At 38.6% G+C, this 25,131-nt stretch overlaps 1 protein-coding gene across 1 annotated transcript; it reads left to right on the forward strand.

The window, feature by feature from the left end:
• The first annotated feature begins 1,823 nt into the window (after positions 1 to 1,823).
• HHIPL1 (HHIP like 1) lies at positions 1,824 to 24,488 on the forward strand. The gene is made up of 10 exons (XM_087726243.1): positions 1,824 to 2,479; positions 6,807 to 7,453; positions 9,887 to 10,030; positions 14,396 to 14,724; positions 14,896 to 15,022; positions 17,669 to 17,814; positions 19,816 to 19,897; positions 20,156 to 20,238; positions 22,123 to 23,948; positions 24,087 to 24,488. Exons 1-9 carry the CDS (start codon positions 2,207 to 2,209, stop codon positions 22,734 to 22,736), a joined length of 2,445 nt encoding a protein of 814 aa, XP_087582369.1. The 5' UTR covers positions 1,824 to 2,206; the 3' UTR covers positions 22,737 to 23,948; positions 24,087 to 24,488.
• The last annotated feature ends 643 nt before the right edge of the window (positions 24,489 to 25,131 follow it).

Below are 25,131 nucleotides of genomic sequence, written 5' to 3' on the forward strand. Positions count from 1 at the left end.
CAAAGCATTTAAATTTAAATCAAAATCGAAGTAATATGCAGAAAATTTTTACCTGTAAATATATCTACATTCTACATACAGGTATTAATCTACCCAAACAAATATACATATAATCTGTCCAATAACTGAAGCGCTCTGGGAGTATTACCAAGAATGCTTTCAGATGATAAATTTTTCCATTAGACAAAGGCATTCTAAGTAAAATAACCATATCACCATGTGATGGCAGCAGTCTCTACAAGCATATTGCAATCCTTTGATACAGCTAGCTTACTTGAGGAACTTAATAGTTTTTGGGAAGTAATTATTTAAATAGTATTTTTAAATGAATTTTCCCAATTCAGCATTTCTTAAACCTATATAGCAGCATTCTGTATTCTCAAATATGCATACAAAGATGGACAGCAGTACCACCAGACAGATTAGTATATTTGCTAACCAACTGTACTCAACATATAGTCCTTAATGGAACAGCGTCTACATGCAGGAAAGTATGCAGTGGGATACCACAGGGTTCTGTCTTAGGCCCAGTATACTTCAGTAGTTTCATAAATGATTAAGATGAAGGGATAGTAGGGGAATTTATCAAATTTGCAGATAACATCAAGATGGCAGGAATAGTCAATAGTCAATCATAAGATAGGCTCTCAACAGACTTGAACATTGGGCACTATCTAACAAAATGAAATTCAATGGTGAGGAAAGTAAGGTTTAACATTTAGGCAAGGAAAACCAAATGCATAGGTATAGAATAGGTGGTATCTGGCTCAATAGTAGTAGTTGTGAGAAGGATCTAAGAAGAGTCCTTATGGGCAATCACTTAAATATGAGACAATAGTGTGCTGCAGCCACCCCCAAAAAATAATTCAGTCCTAGGCTGCACTACAGAGGAATAGAATCAAGATCATGTGAAGTGTTAGTATCGCTTTACATTGCCTTGATAAGACCAAACTTGGAATATTTTATCCAGTTTTGGTCTCCACTATATAAAAAAATATATGTTGAGACTCTAGAAAGAGTGCAGAGAACAGTAACAAAGAGGATTAGAGGCTAAAACATATGACTAAAGGTAGGAATTGGGTGTGTTTAATCTGATAAAAAGAAGGACTGAGGTGACATGATAACAGTCTTCCAATATTTGATGGGCTGCCACAAGGAAGAGGGGGGGTGTCAACCTACACTCCAAAATACCTGAAGGCAGGACAAGAAATAATGGATGGAAACTAATCAAGGAGAGAAGCAACCTAGAAATAAAGAAAAATTTCCTCAAAGTTGGAACTGCTTGCTTCCAGAAATTGTGCATGCTCCATTGATGGATGTTTTTAAGAAGAGATTGGACCACCATTTGTCTGAAATGGTATAGGGTCTCCTTCCATAACATGGGGTTGAACTAGAAGACCTCCAAGATCCTTGCAACTCTGTTATTCTTTTAATTTTGTTAGTTCCTTTTTGGGTTCCTAGGAATGACGCATTGGGTGAGGGAGTAGAGAAGAAGCAATTGCGTTGGCGAGGTTCCCACCTGTTAGATTTAGGCATGTTTTTTACCAGCATGAGCGCCGATTCCATTTCCACCCTCTTTCTAACACGCGCAACGTGTGACTCCATTCACGCGTTTCTCCCGGCAGTAGAGTTGCTGCCGCTGCCACCGCACGTGCCTCCTTCCTGGCGCTCAAGCGAGCCTGTTGGGTGCTGTTCCAGCGGCTATTTACACGCCCCGCGCTGGAGGAAGGCGGCGCCTCCACTTTCCTTCCCCTCTTTTGGAACTGATGCGCTTTGGGAAGCTGAGGGCGGGGCGGGAAAGGGGAATCTAAGCTTCGCTTGTCCGCTGGGAGAAAGTCACCACTTCACTGGAAAGGCCGTGAGGAAAATCGCAACCCGGTGGAGAATCTGCGGGGCTCTCGCTTCACTTCATTGAGCGCGTCTTTCTCTCTCTCTGTATGTGTCTCCCTTCTTTTCGCGAAGGGCCCCACCCGCCGTTTCCGAAAAGGCGCTTCCATTCCAGCGCCCATAAAGCCATCTCTAAACAGGCTGCGGGATAAAAAGGCCCGACGGGATCTGCCGAGGGGAACGGGGCGCCTTCTGAAGGCGGCGGGCCGAAGCCTGAGCTGGAGAGAATCATGCTCAGGACGGCGCCTGGGAAGTCCCGCTCCCTCGTTCTTCCTCGCAGCTGCACCGCTGGACTGCATCTACCCTAGCCCGAGGAAGCATGACGAGGGGCCCTGGCCGCCGATCCTGGGCTCTGGTAGCCTTGCTGGCCCTGTTCACAGAGCTGGCATCGAGCCACCCACAGTGCCTGGATTTCAAACCGCCTTTCAAGCCTCCTCGCCCGCTCACTTTCTGCGTGCAGTACTCAAACTTCGGCTGCTGCGACGCGGGGCGGGATGCTGTCCTGTTGGAACGTTACTATCGCATCAGCGAGCATTTTGGCCAGGACACCTACACCGCTTGCGCCAGCCACCTGCAGAGCCTCCTGTGCCAGGTGAGCGGAGGGCGGGCGCGGGCCAGATCTCCTCCCACCGTACCACTACCGTTGCATCCATCCATCTCTCTCTCTCCCCCCCCCCCCCAGCCACTTTTGATGGAACTGGCGCTGATCCTTATCCACAGGCAAGACTGCCTGTGTGTCCATCTCACTTTGTCGGTAGAACCCATAATTTGGTCTATCTACCTGCAGGAGATCTCTTCCAACTTCAGTGTCAGGCATAGTTGAAACTTTGGGGCTGCTGTCCTTGGGATTTTTGGACTTCAGTTCCCTGGCTTCCTCGGTAGCAAAAGGAGTGAGCGTTGTCCTGCAAACTATCTTGAAAGCATTTATTTGAAGACTGCTTGAAATAGAAAGTGTGAAAAAGACCTTTGCTGTCAATCAGAATACTGGAGTAGACAGATTAAGGAGGGCACCTTGTGTAAGACAGTTAATGTTCTAGATCTAGACTCTCTCCTGCTGTTAAAGGAACATTAAGGGGTGTCCTTCATTTGAATATAGTTCATCAGGTACAAAGACCCTCAGACAGAAATACCCCCTTTCTCTACTTAGGCAAGACATTATGCAATATCAGTTCACTATTTTCTGAATTATAGTTCCTCTTTTTTTCCTGCCAGCTTCTTAGTTATCTATTTTTAGTTAAAAGAAAGCTTTAAAAAGTTAAATGGGAAAGGGATTTGTTAAGAATCAAAATGGATATTCAAGAACACCATGATACTTTTGGGCACTATGGTGTTTACTAATTTACTGCCTCATATAAAATAGAATAACAGTTGGAAGGGACCTTGGAGTTCTTCTGGTCCAACCTGTTGCTCAGGCATGGAAAGGGGCAGAGAACAATTTTTTTTCATTCTAATTAGAATAGAATAGAATAACAGAGTTGGAAGGGACCTTGGAGGTCTTCTAGTCCAACCCCCTGCTTAGGCAGGATAACCCTACACAACTTCAGACAAATGTTTATCCAATCTCTTCTTAAAAGCTTCCAGTGTTGGAGCATTTACAACTTCTGGAGGCAAATTGTTCCTTTGATTAATTGTTCTAACTGTCAGGAAATTTCTCCTCGAGTCCCCTAATCATCTTTGCTGCTCTTTGCATTCTTTCTAGAGTCTCAACATTTTTTTTTACATCATGGCGACCAAATGGCGACCAAAACTGGATGCAATATGTGCTTGTGTCACTTGATTTCCACTATACACATTGAAGCCAATCCTCTAATCATCCCAGATGCAAATACTAGGGACACCTTTAAGGTCTTCCTCATAATATGTGTACACATTGTTTGTGAAAGTTTCTGGACCAAGGTCATGTAGATGCCTTTTTATCTATGTCATAGATTAATAAAATCATTTTGTCTTTTCTTAAGCCATGAGCTTTCCTCCAGCACCAGGTGTTTTGGACAGGTCTGAATGAATGTGCTGTGTGCTTCCTATTTCTGCAAGATTACTACGCCTGGTGATTTACTATGCCTCCTACTATTGCCCTTTCGGCAATGTGATTTTCCAACATTAAGCAAAACAAGAAATTAAATATTTTCTTGAGTTTCACTGTCCTACACTTTTCTGAATTTGTTGAGAACTATTTCCATTCAAATGCTATTGGCAGCTTTGTCTCATATTAGCTATATTATATGATTGGTTATGCCTTATCCCTTTTAAATGCAAGATTGAAAAGGGCCTAGAACCATGCAGCATATTTCCTGGCTTCCCACCCCAAGTTTGTAATTCAATATTTCTATTAATTGCAATGTTTTTTTTTAGAAAGAAATGGTTTGAGATGAATCACATAAGCATGCTCGTTCAGACCTGCCTATAGAGAGCAAATATCTAGCTTTGAAGAATTTTGCTCAATAATTAAGTATGAACAAGTATGTTTTTGATTCATTTGTTTAACTCTGTTCTCTTTCTCTAATTTTAGAACTTGTTGGAGAACAAATCATGGTCCAGATCATATATATGCAGAAATATTGAAAATTCAAAAGGGTTCACAAATTTTTAAGCATCACTTTATAAACTAGGTTGATATCATTCCCTGTGTTTCCGTCTTCAGGTTCGGAGGAGCACCCACTCAGAAAATGCTTAGCTTTAGGAAGCCTTAAAATTAAAATACTGTAGCACCAAGTCTCTAAAGATGAAAACATCTTAAGGAGGCAACCTGAAAAAGATATCTTAGGCTCAATTGGTCTATATACTACAGACCAATATAGTTAAAATGTTGGTAGCAGCAATGACAGTTATAGTTTGCTTAGAAAGCATTTCTAAAGGAGAACTGAAAGCAGTAGTTTTCCACTAAGAGAAAATTATACCAGTTTTTTAAGACATATATGATTATACATAATAGATAAACAAGTCACCCTTTAACAATGCAAATTCTTCTTTTCCAGCTGTTTTCACTTATTTCTTAAGGGTAAGAAAAATGGAATTTGTACAATCACAGTTGTTTTATCTTTTATTCACTAATCAACCTAAAATTTTGTCAGTAAAAAACTTTTCCTGGTCCTAGTGCCAGTGAAGTCATTGAGTCAAAGAAACTTTACTGCTTTAAGTGAAATCAGATGGGCTGGATTCTTTTTTTGCTTCTTGTCCTCAACTAGCCCAGCTGTATACTTACTTCAGCCAACAGTATGACTACAAAGATGAAGTTATAGTAAACCAGATGTGATTCTTCATTTGGTTATCATAAGCAAAGATATTTCAGAAGACGCATTTGAACTCTTAGAGGTTTTTAATTTGTAACAAAAATACAAAAATGGGGCTCAGTATTGTGTGCAAACCAAAAACCCAAATTCTCCTCTTCCATATTTATAGTAAGTGTTTCTAGTTCTTTTTTTTTTGTGGGGGCAAGGATTTGTTGTTTTCTCTTTGCAAATAGGCCCTAAAATTAGAGCTGCCATATTTGGGCTGCAAAAATGTAAACAACCACTAAGTTGTTGTAATGTAAGCAAAAAAAAATAGTTTCAAGTATTTTGCTGCCATCTACTGGTAGTCTGGTTCTTTGCAGCCCACATATAGCACTTAGACTTATATACCGCTTCATAGTGTTTTTACAGTTCTTGGACATTGTCTTGTGGTTACAGGAAAATTTTATGAGGATACAGCATGCAGTAACCAAACCCTTTTTCAACATTACTTGCAGAGTTGTCCATGGAACAAGAGAACAATAAGAGGATAATCCTAGCAATAACAATAGGACTTAAGAGTTATATACCACTTCATAGTGCTTTTACAGCCCTCTTTAAGCAGTTTACAGAATCAGCATATTGCTCACAACAATCTGTGTTCCTCATTTTACCCATCTCGGAAGGATGGAAGGCTGAGTCAACATTGAGCCAGTAAGATTTGAACTGCGAAACTGAAGCTAGCAGTCAGCTGAAGTAGCCTGTAGTACTGCACCCTTAACCACTTGCTCCACCTCCTCAGCTTTTCTAGGCAGCTATTATCCCTGGCTTTATGTAACTCTGTATTAGAACCAGCTGTAGAAATGTATTGGATTATCAGATTGCACAGAAACATTCTACTGAAGTTTTGGATAGGGTAAAGTAACTACTCAAGTTTTTCCCAACTATCTTGTTACTACTGCTTTATCTCAATGTGGCTAGACAGATGGCCAACAGACGTTCATTTTGAATATCAACATTCAAATCTAACTGCAGTGAAAAAACAGAGTAACTTATTCATTTTTGCAGATGTAGAGCGGAAATTTAAGGTGCAGTCTATTCTAGGCATGTGCTAATTTGCAGTAACCTGAAAATATTAGAAATCAACAGTTTATTATTTCTTTTTCAGTCCTTCACAATCTTTTTCATGGGTATTTTTGATATTTATTCTGAAACTTTCCAAAATATTATAAAATATTTGTTGTCTGTACAGTGCTACAATTTTTAACGTTTTAATTCTCTTGCATTATTAAATCTTTCAACACTTAAGTAATGGCTATGCTGCCCTTTGCAGGTACAATTATCTAAAGATAAATACCATAATATGGCAGGTTTCTGATTGGCCCAGTTTCTAAATAGACTGAATTTAATCTTACTAAATGGCTGCACTATAACAGACTTAAATGGGCAACTATCCTTCTGAGGTTCCAAGGAGCAAAGGTGCTTCATTATATTATGGGCCCACATACAGTATTTAAGTTTAACAGCCAGAGTCACATCATTTTATTTCAATACTATTGAATGAATATTTCCCATTTTTCTACTGCAGGTTTAGGTCTGTATTGAGAAACACCTTCCATTCACCTATTTTATTTAAAACGAAGGCAGCTCTATTACTGAAACATATGGGGCAGCCAAAACAACTGATGCGAAATCCTCTTTTATATTTAGGAGTGTTCTCCCTATGCTGCTCATCTGTATGATGCTGAAGACCCTTCTACTCCAGAGAGAACTGTTCCTGGACTATGCCAAGATTACTGCATACAAGTATGGCAAGATTGTAGATCAATGTTTCGTTACTTAACTCCTGATAAAGAGTTACTGGCCCTGGAAAATAACAGGGTTAAGTTTTGTCGTTATTTGTCCTTGGATGACACAGACTACTGTTTTCCTCACCTCTTAACTAATGAGCGTCTTAATCAAGACCTTGGGTTAGTGACTGCAGATAAAGAAGGTTGTCTGCAGTTATGCTTAGTTGAAATTGCCAATGGGCTTAGGAATCCTGTTGCTATGGTACACGCAAATGATGGAACTCACCGCTTCTTCATTGCCGAACAAATTGGTTTAGTCTGGACCTACCTTCCTGATCTGTCACGGCTTGAAAAACCATTTTTGAACATCAGCGAAGCTGTACTTACCTCACCATGGGAAGGGGATGAGAGAGGATTCCTAGGCATTGCCTTCCATCCTAAATTCAAATTTAATGGTAAGGTATATGTCTACTATTCAATTGAAGTTCAGTATGAAGAGAGAATCCGAATCAGTGAGTTCAGAATTTCTCCTGGTGACATGAATTCAGTGGACCATAGTTCTGAAAGGTATGCCCCTTTACATGTACAATGTATTTAAGACATTTAACGGCAAATATGTACAGTACTTCTAAGGATTGGCAATACTGCCTAAATTTAATATTTGCATGTTGCAGTCCAGTGCGTATGTATACTAATTATCTGTGCTACATCTCAAGTATCAAGAATAAATATGTTTCTTAGGTGACTTTTGGAATTCATTTTATCTCTAATCTAAGTAGTGTATTATGATATCATTTATTGAAGAATATTTATTAGCCAGTCATTATCATAGTACAATCTTAGGCAATAAGATAAATATTGGGAAATGTAAAAAAAATTCCCTCATGAAAATTTTATTTATTTGCTTCTTATTAAAGCACTAAAGATCCTTTCCCTGCTGAATCACATTTGCTACCATGTTTTCCTGAAAATTAGTCAGGGCCTTATTTTCTTTTGACCCCTGAAATAAGCACTTGGCCTTATATTTGGGGAGGTCTTATTATTTTTGAGATGCAGGAGGTAGCGAGCGTAATTACCTCATGGCTGCTGCTGTGTTGCAATATTTTCAGGGAGGGCTTATTATCCAGGGAGGGCTTATTTTCAGGAAAACAGGGTAGTAGTCCAGAAGATTTCCGCAAGTAACTTTATTACAACATGTAGTTTCGGTACTTAAGGGAAATGAGGTCCAGGTTTTCTGAAAGTCACATATTTATGGAAGGCAGATCCAGATTATGCCTTCCACAAAGCAACTAAGACCTGGCTGTTCTGGCAGGCCTGGGGCTGTTGAATTATCCAGCCCCATTCGAGGTTACGACTGTTGTTGTATTTTAAATTGTTGTTTTCTATTTCTATTTTGTATCCCCTTCCCTTATTATTGTTAGCCGCCCTGAGTCTTCCGGGAATAGGGCAGCATACAAGCCAAATAAATAATAATAAATAATTATTATTATTTGTGCCAGAGGCAACAAAATGTTGAATAAGTAAAATGCTCTATTTCACAAAGAAGAGAAAGACACAACAGAGTCTAGTAAATACTTCCCATGCTGATATTACTAATTGTTTGCATGAACCATCAAGAATTATGATAGTCAGAATAGATAATACAGTAGTGGATTAGATAGACCAGTAGTCTAATTCATTATAAAATGGTACAGGTTCAAAAAATGCTGAGATGGAGCAATAACTGAAGTACTACTCCAGATTGAATTATTATATTATCCTTTGAAGTTACCCCAAAAGTATTACTGTATTGACTTCCATAAATTCTCTCAGTATTGTTCTGGTCCAGCTAGCTATTCCTTGGCAACAAGAACTGTATTATAACTATATTGACTGACAGAAATAGTGGCACTTCTTAAGCCATTGCTGAAGGGAGATTACACTCTTTACATAACCTGGAACAATCCAATATTTTTGTTTGTCAGAAGGCCCATCAACCAATTTACTGCCCCAAGTTAGCCATATGGACAAGTATCAACTTGCTTTCTTCATAACAAAAATTCCAAGCAACTAATCCAGGATTGGACAGTACACTTCAATAGAACATTTCAATCCATGTTGTCTGTATATCCACATGGCAAATAGTCACTGTGTAGAACAGATGCTGTGCAGTTTATGTTCATGTTTCTAGCATTGAGCATATAGTCTTAGAGAATGCTTAAACCAGGGGGGGGGGCAGGCATTAAAATTAAGTGTAATCCTATATGTCTCTTCAGAAGTAAGTGACATTGATTCCAATCAGAATTACTTCCAATTAACTATATGCAAATGGTAGGTAGGTATGTATTTAGTATAAAGTCTGAAGTGTTTCATTGTTCTCTAAAATATTACTTGGTACATGTGGAATATATAGCATTTCCCATCACAATTTTTAAATCTTCTTAGTGAAAATTATATATCTTCGCCAGAACCTATTTGAACTCCTCCATAATCTCCTTTTGAAAGGCATTGAAGAGCAGGCCACCAGACAAGGTGTTTTATTATCCTGCCATGTGATATTGAAGTGTTTTTTAATGAACTTCCCTATATTATTATTATTATTATTATTATTATTATTATTAGTAGTAGTAGTAGTAGTAGTAGTAGTAGTAGTAGTAGTAGTAGTATGCCTTCTACATTCTGATTGTTTGTTTTTAATGAGAAGCCACTTTGAGACTTTATAATTTGGTAGCCACATATAAGCCAAAAAAATATGTTTAACAAAGCCATTTCAGAAAACCTATTGCATCCACTTTATTTTTGCAAGAATTTGCAAGGTGGTCTGGTTTATGTCTTTAGTAAAATAAAACAAAAGTCAACACTGGATTGATTTGCACCAAGCTCAAAATAGGAATGTACAAATATGAGTAAACTTGATTTAAGTTAAACTCAGGAGGTTGGGCAGTTTTGAAAACTTGATTTTGTTGTAGTTTCACTGTACTGCTTGTATAAGATTTGTGCTTTCTTCTTTTATACTGCCAGGATAATTCTGGAGATAGAAGAGCCAGCTTCCAATCACAATGGAGGAGAACTACTGTTTGGAAATGATGGCTATCTTTACATCTTCACAGGAGATGGAGGAATGGCTGGTGATCCTTTTGGGACATATGGAAACTCTCAAAACAAGTAGGAGTTTAAATTCATAAACTTTGTAAAAGAGGGAACAAATACATTGTACTGTTTCTGTTTATAGATTTGAAACTAGGCACAATACTGGCACATATTTTATTGCTTTCTTAGATTAGAGCTTGGTATATATTGCAAAAAAAAAATGGTTATATCAAGGGTTGGTTGGCAGTGTTGGCTCTTAGTGATATTCTCCAGGATGACACGAATAGGTTGGGTGCATCTAAGTCCTATAATTTTTAATAGGAATTAACTTAAATCAAAACTAAAGTGTATTGGCCAATTTCAAATCAATTATGTTCAAATAATTTAGTTTGGATTAAGGCCATGGATCTGTGTCCTTAATGTCACAATCTCTAGTATTGCATGATTCAAATATTTTTGCATGTATTGACAATCACAATAACAGTTGAGCAAATCATCTTCCACATTCTCCCAAAAGGTTTAGTTCCAAATACCAGATGTACAAGCTGATCCTTAGACTTAGGTGCTTCTACATTTTTAACTATTTTTAAAGCCGAGATTTTCCAAGTGTCAGGAAATGCCTAATGAGTTACTTCACTGTTCTTATTGTCACATGGAAAAATGGAAGCAGGTTTATGAGCACACAAGTAGATTTCACGCTGTAGGTTTTCCAAAAGAAGTTCAGAACATACTGTGCCTAAGGCAGTGGTGTCAAACTTGATTTTATTGAGGGCCGCATCAGGGTTGTGTTTGACCTCAGGGGGGCTGGAGTGGGCATGGCCAGCTCGACATCACTTGTGTCAGGGTTGCCTTTGGTGGCCCAAGCGCTCTGCCAGAGAAAACAGACTCCTAAACTCTGTTTTTTGCTGTGATGGCCTCCTGTAACCCTTTGCCAGTTAAAATGGAACTTGGGAGGGTCACAAGTGGCCTGCCCAAGCTCCATTTTCTCTGGCAGAGGTACTGCAAACCAGTCCTTTGCCGTTTCTAAGGTGGCCTCATAAGCCAATCTAAGCATCCCATGGGATGGATCTGGCCCCTGGGCATTGAGCTTGATACCCCTGACCGAAGGTATGATATATTTAAAATCCAAATACTGAATTTGGTAATGCTCCAAACTGCATTTGCCTTGCTAGTACTTGGATAATTCAGTCAGTGGCCAATGATAATTTTTAGCTCTTAACTACCAATTTAGTCTTTCACACACTTCCAGCTGGGTGACTTTCAGCTAGTCATTTTCTCTCAGTCCTAGGAAGGAGGCAATGGTAAACCACTTCTGAAAACCTTTGCCTAGAAAACTGCAGGGATTAGTCCAGGCTGTCACCAGGAGTCAATATTATCTTAAAGGCGCACATTTACACCCACAAAAAAATTCTCTTGCCTTAGTTCTGAAAGGTTTTTTTCTTCCTCTTCGCTTTCTCACAATATTGAATGCAGGAGATATAATTTCAGATCTTTTCTGAGGAAGAAAAAGAGCAGAAAGGGCAAAATGTTTGTCCCCAAGGCAGTTTTGTACTTTTTCTTTGCCCTTATTATAAGATTGCTAGGAGGTGCTGAGAAGTAAGCATCATTCAATTTAAACTTCCATCTCTTAGAAAATAAAGAATATCTTTATTAATGTGTTTACTATGTTTTGTGAGAAGAATTTATTCCCTCTGGTTCATTTCTTTTTATTATTATTATTTTTTATTTTAATTGAACAAAAACACAAAAAAAGAATCATCCTTCATTACATCATGTAGAAAGCGTGTTGATTGGTTACAGATAACTGTCGTGCATTTCTTCCACAGTCATTACTTATAGTTCGTATTAGATTATACACTTTAAAAAAATCTTTGTATATCTTACTATCAATGTACCACAATTCTCATTTGACTACAATTATTTAAACATGCTTTTACCTCAAATCATTCATACTTAAAGACACAACCACATAATGGCATTCATTAGCTATTTCAAAAAATCCTCCAATAACATTACACCTTTATAGCATCTTTTAAGTAAAAGTCAATTAATAAAGTTTCTAAGCCTTCCCCCCTTTTTTTCCCAACTCACTGACTAAAATTTATATCCAAGTTACTTTAGCCAATACCATAGCATGTATATATTGTTAAACAATGTCCATTAAAATTTCCTTGTTGTTATTATAATTGGCCAAAAATCATTTACTATTTATGCCCCATCTCCTCTCATCAGCCCCCCCCCAAAACCTTACACCTTTATAAAAAGATCTAAATGAAAATTTGTTAATAAAATTTATAGGGACTTTTTCCCAAGTCACAATTTACAATTTATATCCAAATTTCTTTTACTAAATTGTCAGTACATGTATATATCATTACACTGTATCCATTATCATTTCATTATTATTATTTATAGTTAATTGTTAGCAAGTAAACATTTAATAACAATCTAAAAAAATCTAGGAGTTACAAAATTCCTTCTATTAATCACCAATAATAAAAAAAGAAAAAAACTTTTTTATTACCAACTTTCATTGTCAACCTGTATCTTTCCAGTAACAAAACAGTCTTATCTCTCTTGCCAATTGTGGAGTCAGTCTTCTTTTTATCTCCTTTATAAGGTTTTTATAGGCTTTATCTCCTTTATAAGGTTTTTATAGGCTTCTCTCCGTACTTTGTTGCTTGAAGGATCTTTCAGATAATCTCCTTACCCACCAGTTGCTACTAAAGTTAACTTGCCTTTGTTTGTTAATCTTGCTTCTGAAAAAATTCTCTTCTTATGATCTATCATCATTAGTATTTTTTTCTCTTCTGTGTCCTAGAATCTGGGGTAGAGCTCCAATTCATTGAAATATTTTCCATATTTCCTTCTTTCCATTTTCACCCACATTTGCTCCATTAATAAATTCATCTATTGTCTTATCTTTATCTTCTATATCTTCATTCTCCCCTTTAATTTTGGGGGCTCCAACCCCATCATCTTTTGCTGTAAGGAAGACTAGTCTTTCCAACTTCTTCTCAGTTCTCCCATATCCTTCCAATAGATTTTGAATTCCAGCCAAGATATTTTGGAATTTTAAGGTTTCTTCATCTAAATATTGATCCATGTTTCCAAACAGAAGAGAGAAAGAAAAAGAAAAAAAAACTAATAATGACTGTGACTCTAGTCTTCCAGGCCTCTTTTACTTTTATTTTAAATTGACTTGAACACAAGTTCTTTTATACTCTTCAAAGGGGAAGGGTTCTGTTCCCCTCTTTCTTTCTTTCTTTCTTTCTTTCTTTCTTTCTTTCTTTCTTTCTTTCTTTCTTTCTTTCTTTCCCTGCCAAAATAATTCTCAGAGGTACCTGTGAAAACAGTTTGTGCCCTTGGTTCTTTATCAGTTTCCGTAAACAAGTTGCAAACCCTTCAGCTGCAAAGTTAGTGAAGTCAAGTAAGAAGAGAGATACGTTGTTTCAAAAAAAACTCTGAGTCACAGTTAATTTTCACCTTCTGTAGGAAACAAAGTATTTAGATTTCTTTTAGTGTAGTTTAATAACAAGTAATAGGAAGAATTGTTAAAATAAAAAGGAAGGTTTTAATCCAGAAGTCAAAAAATAAAGCAACAAGAGGCAGAAGGGAAAAAAATCTGTTCACTTTAAGAGGAGAAATGAAGAATGTTATGAACATTTCAATCCACACAAAAAAAGTTAGAAAGACAAAGGAAAAAAGACTTTCCACAATGATCCCATTAGGATTATTTTCGCTGTTCAGTTCTTTTGTTTAAGGATCTAATTTGGCTTTAAAGAAACATTTCTTTGAGCAATCTTTAGCAAAATAGAAAAAATACCTCATGAGATGGACTCACTTTCTCTTTTCACTTCCTTCCTTCCGGAGCGTCCTGAGTTCATCAGCCTAGGGACTGCCTGTTTACCGCAGGCTTGAAACACTTCCCTTGAGTCTATCAGGGATTTTGCAATATCCCTCAGACCAGCAAGGCTTTGTTTTCCTGATCACCATCTGTATAGCACGGTTTAGGTCTCAATGGACCCCCCCAGCAGCAAAAGTGTCAACGGCGGTCTCAGAGTATCAAGACCGCACGTTGTAACATCGCGATGATGATCCTCCCTCCCTTACTGTGGTTCATTTCTGACTCAGTTCAAATATCAGATGCTATAGTTTGCAAAGTTGCTGCTTCAAAAAATGTGAAGTGTGCCCCTTGGTTACCACAAATGCCGATCCCTGATTTATCTAGCGATTGAAAATGCAACTTAAATAATACAACTAAGCAATAAGAACCCCTCCATCCCAATATTTTTTTAACAGCATTTCTTCTGAAAATCTTGAACAAGAATAGGAAAAATTTTATGAAGTGAAGGATAGGAAGAATTTAAATGTTTTGTATAAATGATTGAAACCCTTTCTTTCTTGTACTGTTACTAGTTCTTTATTTGTGTTCAACAGGTCAACATTGTTAGGCAAAGTACTCAGAATCAGCGTGGATAACAATGATGTTGGGCCTCTCTATCAAATCCCTCCTGACAATCCCTTCATCAATGAATCAAAAGCCCGACCGGAAGTCTATGCTTATGGGGCAAGGAATATGTGGCGTTGTTCTTTTGATAGGGGTGATCCCAACACAAAGGAAGGGAAAGGGAGGCTTTTCTGTGGTGATGTAGGACAGAATAAATTTGAAGAAATTGACATTGTGGAGAAAGGGAGAAATTATGGCTGGAGAGCAAGAGAAGGATTCAGCTGTTACGACAAAAAACTTTGCTTGAATTCTTCTTTAGGTAATTATGAGGTTTGACTAACAAGTAAATAATGTATGGGTGGAAATATTTTTATTATTGTTTTGTTCTCTTTTATATCTGATACCTATAAAAAGTTTATACTTGATTATAAAAATAGTTCTTTTGCATGATATACTGTATGTATGATACTCCCTTTTTTCTCTTCTGCAGATGATGTCCTTCCAATATATGCTTATCCCCACAAAATGGGGAAATCAGTTACAGGAGGTTACGTTTATCGAGGTTGTGAGTCTCCAAACTTAAATGGGCTCTACATATTTGGTGATTTTATGAGTGGGTAAGTGACAGTAGGCCTGCTATTAGGTAAATGATGAATTAGATGGCATCCTGTGTTACAGTATTTGAGATGGCTTTAAGCTTTTCTGATAAGCTTCTTCCTGGCATTTAGTAGAATGCCATCTATCGCTGCTCTACTGTAGTTTATATGTCCATCATGTTATGTCTCTGCTATATGAATGTACATGTGTATAAATATTAACAATTGGATGAACTATTGATGAACCACTAATAAACATGTAACACAAAATATCTCAGTAAAATGTCACTGTTCAGACACTGGATGTTCATTTTAAAAAGCTTTATATGCTATTGCTATGATATCATAAGTGTTAAACCTACAGCAATATTTTGATATGCAATTTAATAATTGGATTCAGAATCTAGTTGATTTTTATAATTTATATAGCCCTGTGTCTCATATATGGTTAACTTTAACAATTATACCTGAATCAAGTAGTCCTCACTTACCAATTACAATCAGGATTGGCAACTCTGTCACTAAGCGATGTGGATGTAAGGTGAAACATCTTGTCACCATACCAACTTATGATGTGAGTTTCAGATGCAGTCATGAAGCAATTTACTGCAGGTCATTAAGCACAATGTCAAATGGCTGCAACTTGTGACTTCTTGCCGGTTTCCCATTGGCTTTGCTTGTCAGAAACAGGCTGTGAAGGTTTCAAATGTTCTGTCTCAGGTTGCAGACATGCACAGACATAATTGCTAAGGAGTTATACAGATAACAGTAGACAAGATCGTAAATCAAGGTTTGTGCAAGGAGAGCTTGGTTGAATAAGTTTGAAGTTCAAGCAGCCATAGAATGGTCCAATTCCAGAAGTCAAAGTGCCAAGTTGAATAGTCAGCCAGTCCAATAGTCAAGAGTTCAAGGGGAAATAAACACAAGAACAAGAATTACAAACAAAGATTCTAAACAGTTGTTTCCAATGAAGATTGAAGGCAAAGCAGCTACCGTATTTTTCAGAGTATAAGATGCATCTTTTTCCCTCAAAAAAGAGGCTGAAAATCTGGGTGCATCTTATACACTGAATACAGCATTTTTAGCCTCCTGAAACCCCGCCCCCTTCACCAAAATGGCTGTGCACAGCTTGTAGGAAGCTTTTAGAGAGCTCCTGGGACCTGGGGAGGGCAGAAATGAGCAAAAAACAGCCCATTTTTGCTCAATTTTACCCCCTAGCCCCCAGGAGCACTACATAAGCTTCCTAAATGCTATCCATGCCCTTTTTGTAAATGACAAATGGGCCCGTTTTTGCAAAAAATGGGCCATTTTTTGCTCATTTTTGCCCCCCTCCCACTTCCCCGGAGCACTCTGTAAACCCCCTAAAGCCTATTCATGCCTTTTTTTGAGGAACAAACGGGCCGTTTTTGGGAGGTTTGCAGAGTGCAAAAACTTGTTTTTAATTTTCCTCTTCAAAACCTTGGTGCATCTTATACTCTGGTGCGTCTTATACTACGTAAAATATGGTACATAATCTTTACAAATCTTTCTGCAGGCAGCTGGCTGCAGTCAGGATTTATCCTAATTTTCTGGTGAGGAGGTTCATTGAATGGCATTGCTTTGCTCATGTGTTAAGACTTGGGCTTGGGGATTTTATCTCATAATCCAACTGCTCCAGCTAACCAGGAAATGCCTGTGATTGCTCAACCTCCTCAGATGAATGATGGCTGAAGATTCCTGAGGCTGACAATCCAAAAGACACAGCTGGACCACCATTGTTAGAAATGAAGTCAGAGTCCTAGCCGAATCATGGTTCATGACAGCAAATGTTGATCATGTGATGGCTACAGCTATTGTACATAAATACATGCTAATTACCAAGTGCTCAAATAGCAATAGCACTTAGACTTATATACTGCTTCATAGTGTTTTACGGTCCTCTCTAGATAGTTTATAATGTTAGCATATTGCCCCAAACAATCTTGAGTTCTCATTTTTCTGAGCTCGGAAGGATGGAAGGCTAAGTCAACCTTGAGCCATTCAGAACTGAACTCATGGAATGAGCAGTGATTTAGCCTGCCGTACTCCATTCTAACCACTACACCACCATGGCTCAAATCACCATCACAACACTGCAGGGATGCGGCAATGGCCACAACTTCCAGGGCCAGACATAAATCTCCTTTTTCAGCACAGTCTTAACTTCAAACGATTGGTAAGTGAGGATTCTCTGTATTTAATAAGAATTGGTACATATCTATGGGATTTGTCTGCAACTATTTTAAAAGTCCTATAGTATAACAGATGTGCTTGTTAAAGTGAACAACTGCCAACCTTTTATGTTTTTAAATTCCGTTTCTAGCACTTACAGTTAAGGTGCAAATAAGGTTAATGCTTAGAAAGCTAAGCCTTCTAAGATGAATAATTAAATATTGATTACACTCTTAATCTTTTAGAATAAAGTCTAACTTATACTATAATTTCTACCTTGTTCTATATGCAAATAAATGATGTTAAGCATACCTCAGTTGAAAAGTAATCTGGTTAAGGGATTGATTTTGTTCTCTCTTTGCTCAGTAAACTATTAGCTTTTATATATTACTTTGAATTGGAGTAGGATAGTTAAAAGCTGTTCTCCTTGATTTCTTTCATACCAATTAGTGTTTTTTTTTCTTTTTCATCTTTCAGGCGTCTCATGTCCTTGAAAGAAAATCACAAAACTGGGGAATGGGAGTACAATGAAATATGCATGGGAACAGGCCAAACATGTATGTTTCCTGGACTTATCAATAACTATTATCAATACATCATCTCTTTTGCTGAAGATGAGGCAGGTAATAACTTTAAATATGTTGCTAATATTCTCAAGTGTGGGAAAGCATAGAATTATAGAGTTCAGATTACCAACAGAAAACATGAGTTTCCAACTTTTGGGCATAGGAATAATTGAAATTTTGAAAGCATGACATAGGCAAAAAAACCCAAACCTGCTAACAAATTAATTCCTTTGGCTTTCTGTGCAAATATAGATATTTTTAAGATTAGATATACAAATACACACACACACACACACACACACACACACACACACAGAGTTTCCTCAAAAATAAGACCCAACCAGAAAAATACCCCCCTAGCCTGATTTTTAGCATGCTCCTAATATAAGCCCTATCCCCAAAATAAGCACCAGTGAAGATCTTCGTCAGCTGGGGGGGGGAGCACAGGAGGCGGAGAGCATGCAGGGGCAGATGGTGTATGGCAGCAGCCACAGCCCACGCAGCACAGGTGAGTCCCAATGCTGCGACCACCAACCTGGCCCTCCAAGCAGAGGCACGAGAGGAGGCAGGTGATTCCAATGTGAGGTGGCACTGGCAGCAGGCAGAGCTGGGTGGGAGGGAGGCAAGGGATTCCAACACACCTCTGTCTGTTGCTGGTGCCGCTGCGTGTCGGAATGGCCTGTCTCCATTAAATCCATCCCACCGTCTCTCGACTTACCCATGTTACCTGTGTTTCCCTGAAAATAAACCCCAATGCATCTTTTGGGGGGCCAAAAATATAAGACCAGGCCTTATTTTGGGGAAAACATGGTATATGTAATTCTTTTAATTTTTAAAGAATGAATATTAGCATATCAGCTAAATGGCCGACTTTTTGCAGGATTACTTTCGTTAGTTACTAATTCTCCCCAGCTGCTCAGCTTCCAGATGCTTTGTCATTGCCTATCCTTTCCATTCACCATATTAAAACTTGGCTGGGCAATGTGGAATTGACATCCTGTCCATCCTGACCATGGCTGTACGCTCTACCAGCAACTGACCCACAACCATAGAGCGTATGCCCAGAGCGGCCACTGCTGGAAGACTCAGTTTGGAAGCCGCCGAAAAAGCCATGCTGGGATGGTGGTGGTAGTGACGGCAGCGGCGGAGGTGCCCTGGCTCTGCAGGGAGAGCTGGGCCAGGGCATTGTGAGGCTGGCAGGCGTGTGAGCAAGAGTGGAACAGCCGCTCACGCAACCCCCCTCTCCAGCCGTGCAGAAGCCACTCACTGGCATTTTGAAGGCGCCAAGCCGCGGGAGCCAGGTGGCAGTGAACAGGCGCTCATGCGGCTTGGTGATACCCCTAGGTCAGTGAATGGCGCTGTGCCTGGCTGGAAAGGGGGTTTGCCAGGTGGCTGCTTGTGAGCGTGGTCGCTTCATGGCTGTTGTGTTGCGCTGCTGCGACAGAGCAACACAGCCATTCGTCCATGAGGCTGTGCCCGGCTCTTTGGGAGCCCTCTTGCAAGAGAGCAGCCACTCGGCAACCCCAAAACAATAAACCCTCCCCTCATAATAAGGCCCAAGCCATATTTTGTGGGTAAAAAGAAAATAAGACACTGCCTTATTTTCAGGGAAACACAGTAGGTTTGTATTATTCTTGGGAGAATAGATGATTGAGTGGCTGAGGAAAATCCATTGGCATGATCATATCAAAAGCAATAGAGATCACATTCTCTTGGAACTGAGACTGATTCTTATATTTATTGGGCAATTATTTTGGTTAGCAACACAGAAGTGATATATCATTGCCTCCTTTGAACTCTTCAGTTTAATCCATAGCTCTGGGGTTTCCTAGTGGATTCCCATCCATGAACTTCATCAGATAACTCAGTGTATTTGAAGTCCAGGTATGCATCCACCTGATTTTAATTGAAAGATGTGAGTAATGTGTTAGAAATCTCTATGCATTGTCTTAAAGATTGGCTTCTGAAGTTTTTTGTGATGTCATACTTTCTTTGCCTAGTGGACCCAAAGGAATAAATATAAACAATTTGTGTCTTTTTGGTTGTCGTTTTCTAAAGGGGAACTTTATTTCATGTCAACTAGAATACCAAGTGCCACCGCTCCGAATGGAGTCATTTACAAAATAGTTGACACATCACGGTAAGACTTGGAACATTTTTGCTTATAAAGATGTAAATGCTGTTTTAAAGAAAAAATTGGCCTTATTTACTGTATTTGAGTCTTTCTCATCATAGTTAAATTGTCAACCTTTTCTTGAATCTGCAACAAGTACTGCTTATAACAATACCTCTAACAGTGAATTTCTTCCAATAGAAATGACTATTTGGCCATTTATGTAAGTTCTTTGCTGTTATTTATGTTTGTGATACTCTGTATGTTTTCTCTTATTTTCATCAGGAGAGCACCACCTGGAAAATGCCATGTTGACCCTTTGCCAGTAAAAGTAAAAGGCAGGCCCATTAAATTTGCTTCAAAGGAAAGTGAGTAATGGAGATTCTGTATTTTTTGGAGTATAAGACACATCGGAGTATAAGATGTACCAAGGTTTTGAAGAGGCAATTTTTTAAAAAAGTCAGTAGGTAGCTAGAGGGATAGAAGGGAGCGAAAGAAAGAGAAATACAGTAGGTAGGTACTGTAGGTAGAGAGAGTAGTTAGGTAGGTAGGTAGATAAAGGGATAGAGAAAGGGAGAAATAGAGATAGATGATAGATAGATAGATAGATAGATAGATAGATAGATAGATAGATATAGATAGATAGATAGATGATAGATAGATTAGATAGATAGATAGATAGATAGATAGATAGATGATAGATAGATAGATAGATAGATAGATAAGAGTAAGTAGGTAGGGAGAGAGAGAGAGAGTAGGTAGGTAGTAGATGTTTCCAGGTGTATTTATCCATGTGCTGGAGAAGGAAATCACTGACAAACCTTAAGACTTTGTTTCTGCTGGGACAGCACTTGATCAATGTAATTATCATCAGTTAAAGAGCTTTCCAAATGGACAAAAAAAAGTTTTTGCACTCTGCAAACCTCCAAAAAACAGGCTATTTTTCGCAAAAACGGGCCTGTTTTTTTCAAATAAAAGGCATGAATAGCCTTGGGGGGGCTTGGAGAGTGCTCTGGGGGGGGGGGCAAAAACAAACAAAAAGCAGCCTGTTTTTTTGCAAAAACGGGCCTGTTTTTTGTCAAAATAATTGCATGCATAGCCTTATGGAGGCTTATAGAGTGTTGCTGGGGATGAGGGGGCAAAAAGGACAATTTTTTGCTCATTTCTGCCCTCCCCAGCCCCCAGGAGCTCTATGAAAGTCTTCATAAGGCTATGCACGGCCATTTTGGTGAAGGGGGCGGGGCTTCGGGAGGCAAAAAATGATGTATAAGACTCACCCAGATTTTCAACCTCTTTTTTGAGGAAAAAAGGTCCGTCTTATATTCCAAAATATAATAAATAAATAAATAAATAAATAAATAAATATAAAAAATAAATATAAAAAATAAATATAAAAAAATAAATATAAAAAAATAAATATTATTGAGTATTAACCTTGAGGAATTCTGGGGCTAAACAATTTGGTCATACAAGGCAGGGGTGGATTCCAGATTACTGCTCAGAGATGCGTTTCAGGTGCACGCGCATATGCGCAGTATGTAAAAATGCTTCTATGCATGTGCAGAAGCAAAAAACAACATGGCGGCCCCTACGGTGATGCTGATAGAACCAGTTCGGGGGCGTGGCCGACTGAGTTACTACCTACTCAGCCGAACCAGTCCAAACCAGTAGGAACCCACCTCTGATGCAAGGAAATTAATATTCTGATTAATTAAAAAAAGTGAATATTTTTGCTTTTTAGAAAATGAGCTGATTGACTACAAGGTAGATTGGACATGCAGTACAAAAATTGAAAGAGAGTTTCATTAAAGCCAGGTTGGCATAGGCAGTTTATTACCATGGGCAACTCCAGTTTGTTGTCATGATTTTTTTTATTATCTTTAAAGGGTCTACTTTTGGTAGTCCAGAGAACAGGATACCCCTTCATATTGCACTGAAAACAGAATTGACATTGTGGTAAGGGACAGAAGGGCAATTCTGTGTTCAAGTATCCAGCCCCTCCCAAGTTTTAATAATTAAGGCAGCAGAAATAGGGTCAATGTTGCTCTGTAAAAGCACTCATTTTCTTCGCCCCAGCCAACTAGCCCTCTCAATCTGAAATAATTTACAGACCAGTTTCATTTGCTTTTCTTCTGGTTATGAAAGACAGCAATCCTTAATCTGTTAGCAGCTTCTCCTATTGCCATCAGCAGTTCAGATAATATTGTTTGGAGGACCTGTTAAAAATATTTGTCTGTGTTATTCTTTGCTAGAACTGATAGTGAAAATGCCATCACAGAATCCTAAGATAAAAGCCACAACCAGAGTCCCAGCAAGGAGTAAAGTAACTACAGAGTCTTCGCAAGGCACAACTCCAGACTGGATGGAACAACTCTTGACTCTGCTTAGGAATCAGAACGGATGGCAGATGACTACTATAGCACCAAAACCCAAACCTTCAAAGCCCAGGAAAGGAGGAAGGCCTGGAAGGAGACCATATCGGAGGAGGAAGAATAGGCCTTCCAGTGTTTCCCGACAACCACAGAATGGGGCAGTTCGACTCATGAATGGCAGCACAAGAGGGAGAGACCAAGGAAGGGTTGAAATTTTCATCAATGGGGAGTGGGGCACTGTGTGTGATGATTTGTGGACTTCTAAAGCAGCTGCAGTAGTTTGTCGCCAGTTGGGTTATGCTTTTGTAATCCGGGCCACCAAGAAAGCAGAGTTTGGGGAGGGACATTCACTTTCGATTTTACTTGATGATGTTCAGTGCATAGGACATGAGAAGACCCTGCTGGAATGTTCCCATTCAGAGATCGGAAAGCACAATTGTTCCCACAAAGAAGATGCAGGAGTGATATGCAGTCACGAAGAAGTTTTTGAGTAGAAACACCTACAACATAGCATGAGGTTGTGCTGTGACTTTAAAAAAACAACAACAAGACCACACAAATACGCTGTTAAGGTCATCAGATTAGCATATGGTTTTGGAAAAATACATGTCCATAGGGCAGACCGGGATGGTAAGGCTTCAGTATGCCCTTGTGATACCCCTGCTTCACAAGCTGCAGTGGTTAACAGTATGGTTAGCCAGATGTTAAAACTTATTGGCAATTTTTATTCACCTATCAAGTCCTTCCCAAGGGCTTGACATAGGCAGGTTCGGGTGATTGATGATGTTAAAATAGCTTCCACAGGATGTAAGCTATTAGCTGTCTTTTGCAATTGACCAATGGTAATTTGGTCAATGGTGTTCAGATGATGGTCCAGTTGTTTTGGAAAATTGTTTTAGGATTGCACCCAAGGCACCTATTTATTGGTGCTGTCTTTGTTCTCTTTTGCCACAATTATTCGATTTCTGTTTGCAGGTCCTAGTATATTGTTATCTTCTCTATTTCTTTCTCTTCTACTTTGCTGCTTCCACACCCTGTCACATCCACTATCCAGATTTTTTTTTCTTTCTTCTTAACAATTGTGAAGTCTGGGGTTTAGCAGGTTCCTGTAGGCTTGAATTTGAATTTTAAACTCCCAGAGCAATTTCACTTCTTCATTTCCGATTATTTCCTCTACTTTATGATCCCACCCAGTTCCTTCTTGCAGGAAAATGATATTTTTTTTCAGGCCCTTCCAATCCACCAGTATGCTCAGTGTGCTACCAGGTGCAATTGAAGATCCTGATTATCACTCATAAAACTCTCTATGGCATAGTATTTGATTATCAGAGGGAATGTCTCATGCTGCTTGCCTATCCAGTACAAGCCAATAGGTCAGTGCTCTCTGAGTCCTATTAAACAGTCATCTACCAGCACCCAAGAAGCATGCCTTCTGGTCATGGTACCTGCTATCTGATATGGTCCTCCCTGATATTATATGGCCCCTATCTTGATGGGATTCAAGAAAGCCTAAAAATCTGGCATTCTCCCAGTTTATGGGATAATGTGGTTGGGACTCTCTGCAAATTTTGTTTGGGAATCTGGATGTGGAGTTTGTTTGCCAGACTTATCAACCATTCTAATTCTCCATACTGCTCAGTTGGGTGGTAACTAAAGTGAATAAATTAAATTAAAGGGATATATTATAGTAAATACTATATAGAGCAGTGTTTCTCAACCTTGGTGACTTTAAGTCCTGTGGACTTCAACTCCCAGAATTCCCTAGCCAGCTGGCTGGGGAATTCTGGGAGTTGAAGTCCACAGGACTTAAAGTCGCCAAGGTTGAGAAACACTGATATAGAGAGAGCAAGTAATTGCTTGCCATTTGAAAGTGGAACACAAACTAAATAATATTATATGATTCCTTCTGTAAATAAGAAAATATATTGTGCTGAATGTTTTGAATTAAATTAAGCACCAGATGTCTATGGAGATTCTCAATCATCCAGGTCATGGTTGTCCCAAAGGTGTTTTTTTCAAGAGGCAACTGGGCCTTCTTGTTTTTCTTTTAAGACATTTTGCTTCTCATCCAAGAAGCTTCTTCAGCTCTGACTGGATGGTGGGGAATTTGCCCCTTGATGACCTTGAAGACACTGATAAACCTCCAGATGGCCTTAAGGACTAGCCAAAATAATGCAAATGATTAGCTGTCTCGAAGGAGTATCCATTCCCCACCATCCAGTCAGAGCTGAAAAAGCTTCTTGGATAAGAAGTGAAACGTCTTCAACGAAAAACAAACAAAAAAGTCCAGTTCCCTCTTGAAAAAAGCACCTTTGGGTTAAACACCAGATATTTATCTTCTGTTTTCATTTTGTTTGTTACTTATAAGAATGTATATTATCCTTTACAAAAGGAACATACCTGTAACAGAATCATTATGGAGAATTTTAAAAAAACGAAGAACTGTAATCTCAGAGTAAAAAAGAAAGCCAGTGCTACCCTATTCTTCTTTGTTCTGAAATAGGTGTATTGAATTATGTAATTGCAACCTCATTGATTAACTTTAATTGTCACATGGCTTAAGGATTTCTATTCATATTCTAGTCTTAAATAAGACTAGAATATAATTTATTTAACTTTGGAATGCTCAGTTGCATGAATACAAACTGTGGTTCATTCAGTAATAGGTTTTAAACCATATAATTAAAACATTGTACAGGTAATGTTCATTTTATGATCATGATTCGAAGTGGAATTTCTGTTGCCAAGCAAAGTGGTTAAATGAGCTTATCTGATTTTACAATGGTTTCTTGCTAAGCTTAAGTTTAGTTAAGTTTGTTAAGCAAATCACTGTTGTTCTTAAGTGAATCTGGTTTCCCCCATTGACTGCTTGTCAGAAGCCAGCTGGGT

The sequence above is a fragment of the Thamnophis sirtalis genome, unplaced genomic scaffold (assembly GCF_051295495.1).
Source record: "Thamnophis sirtalis isolate CommonGarterSnake01/CBP01778 unplaced genomic scaffold, rThaSir2_p1.2 scaffold_1, whole genome shotgun sequence".
NCBI classification, from domain to species: Eukaryota; Metazoa; Chordata; class Lepidosauria; order Squamata; family Natricidae; genus Thamnophis; species Thamnophis sirtalis.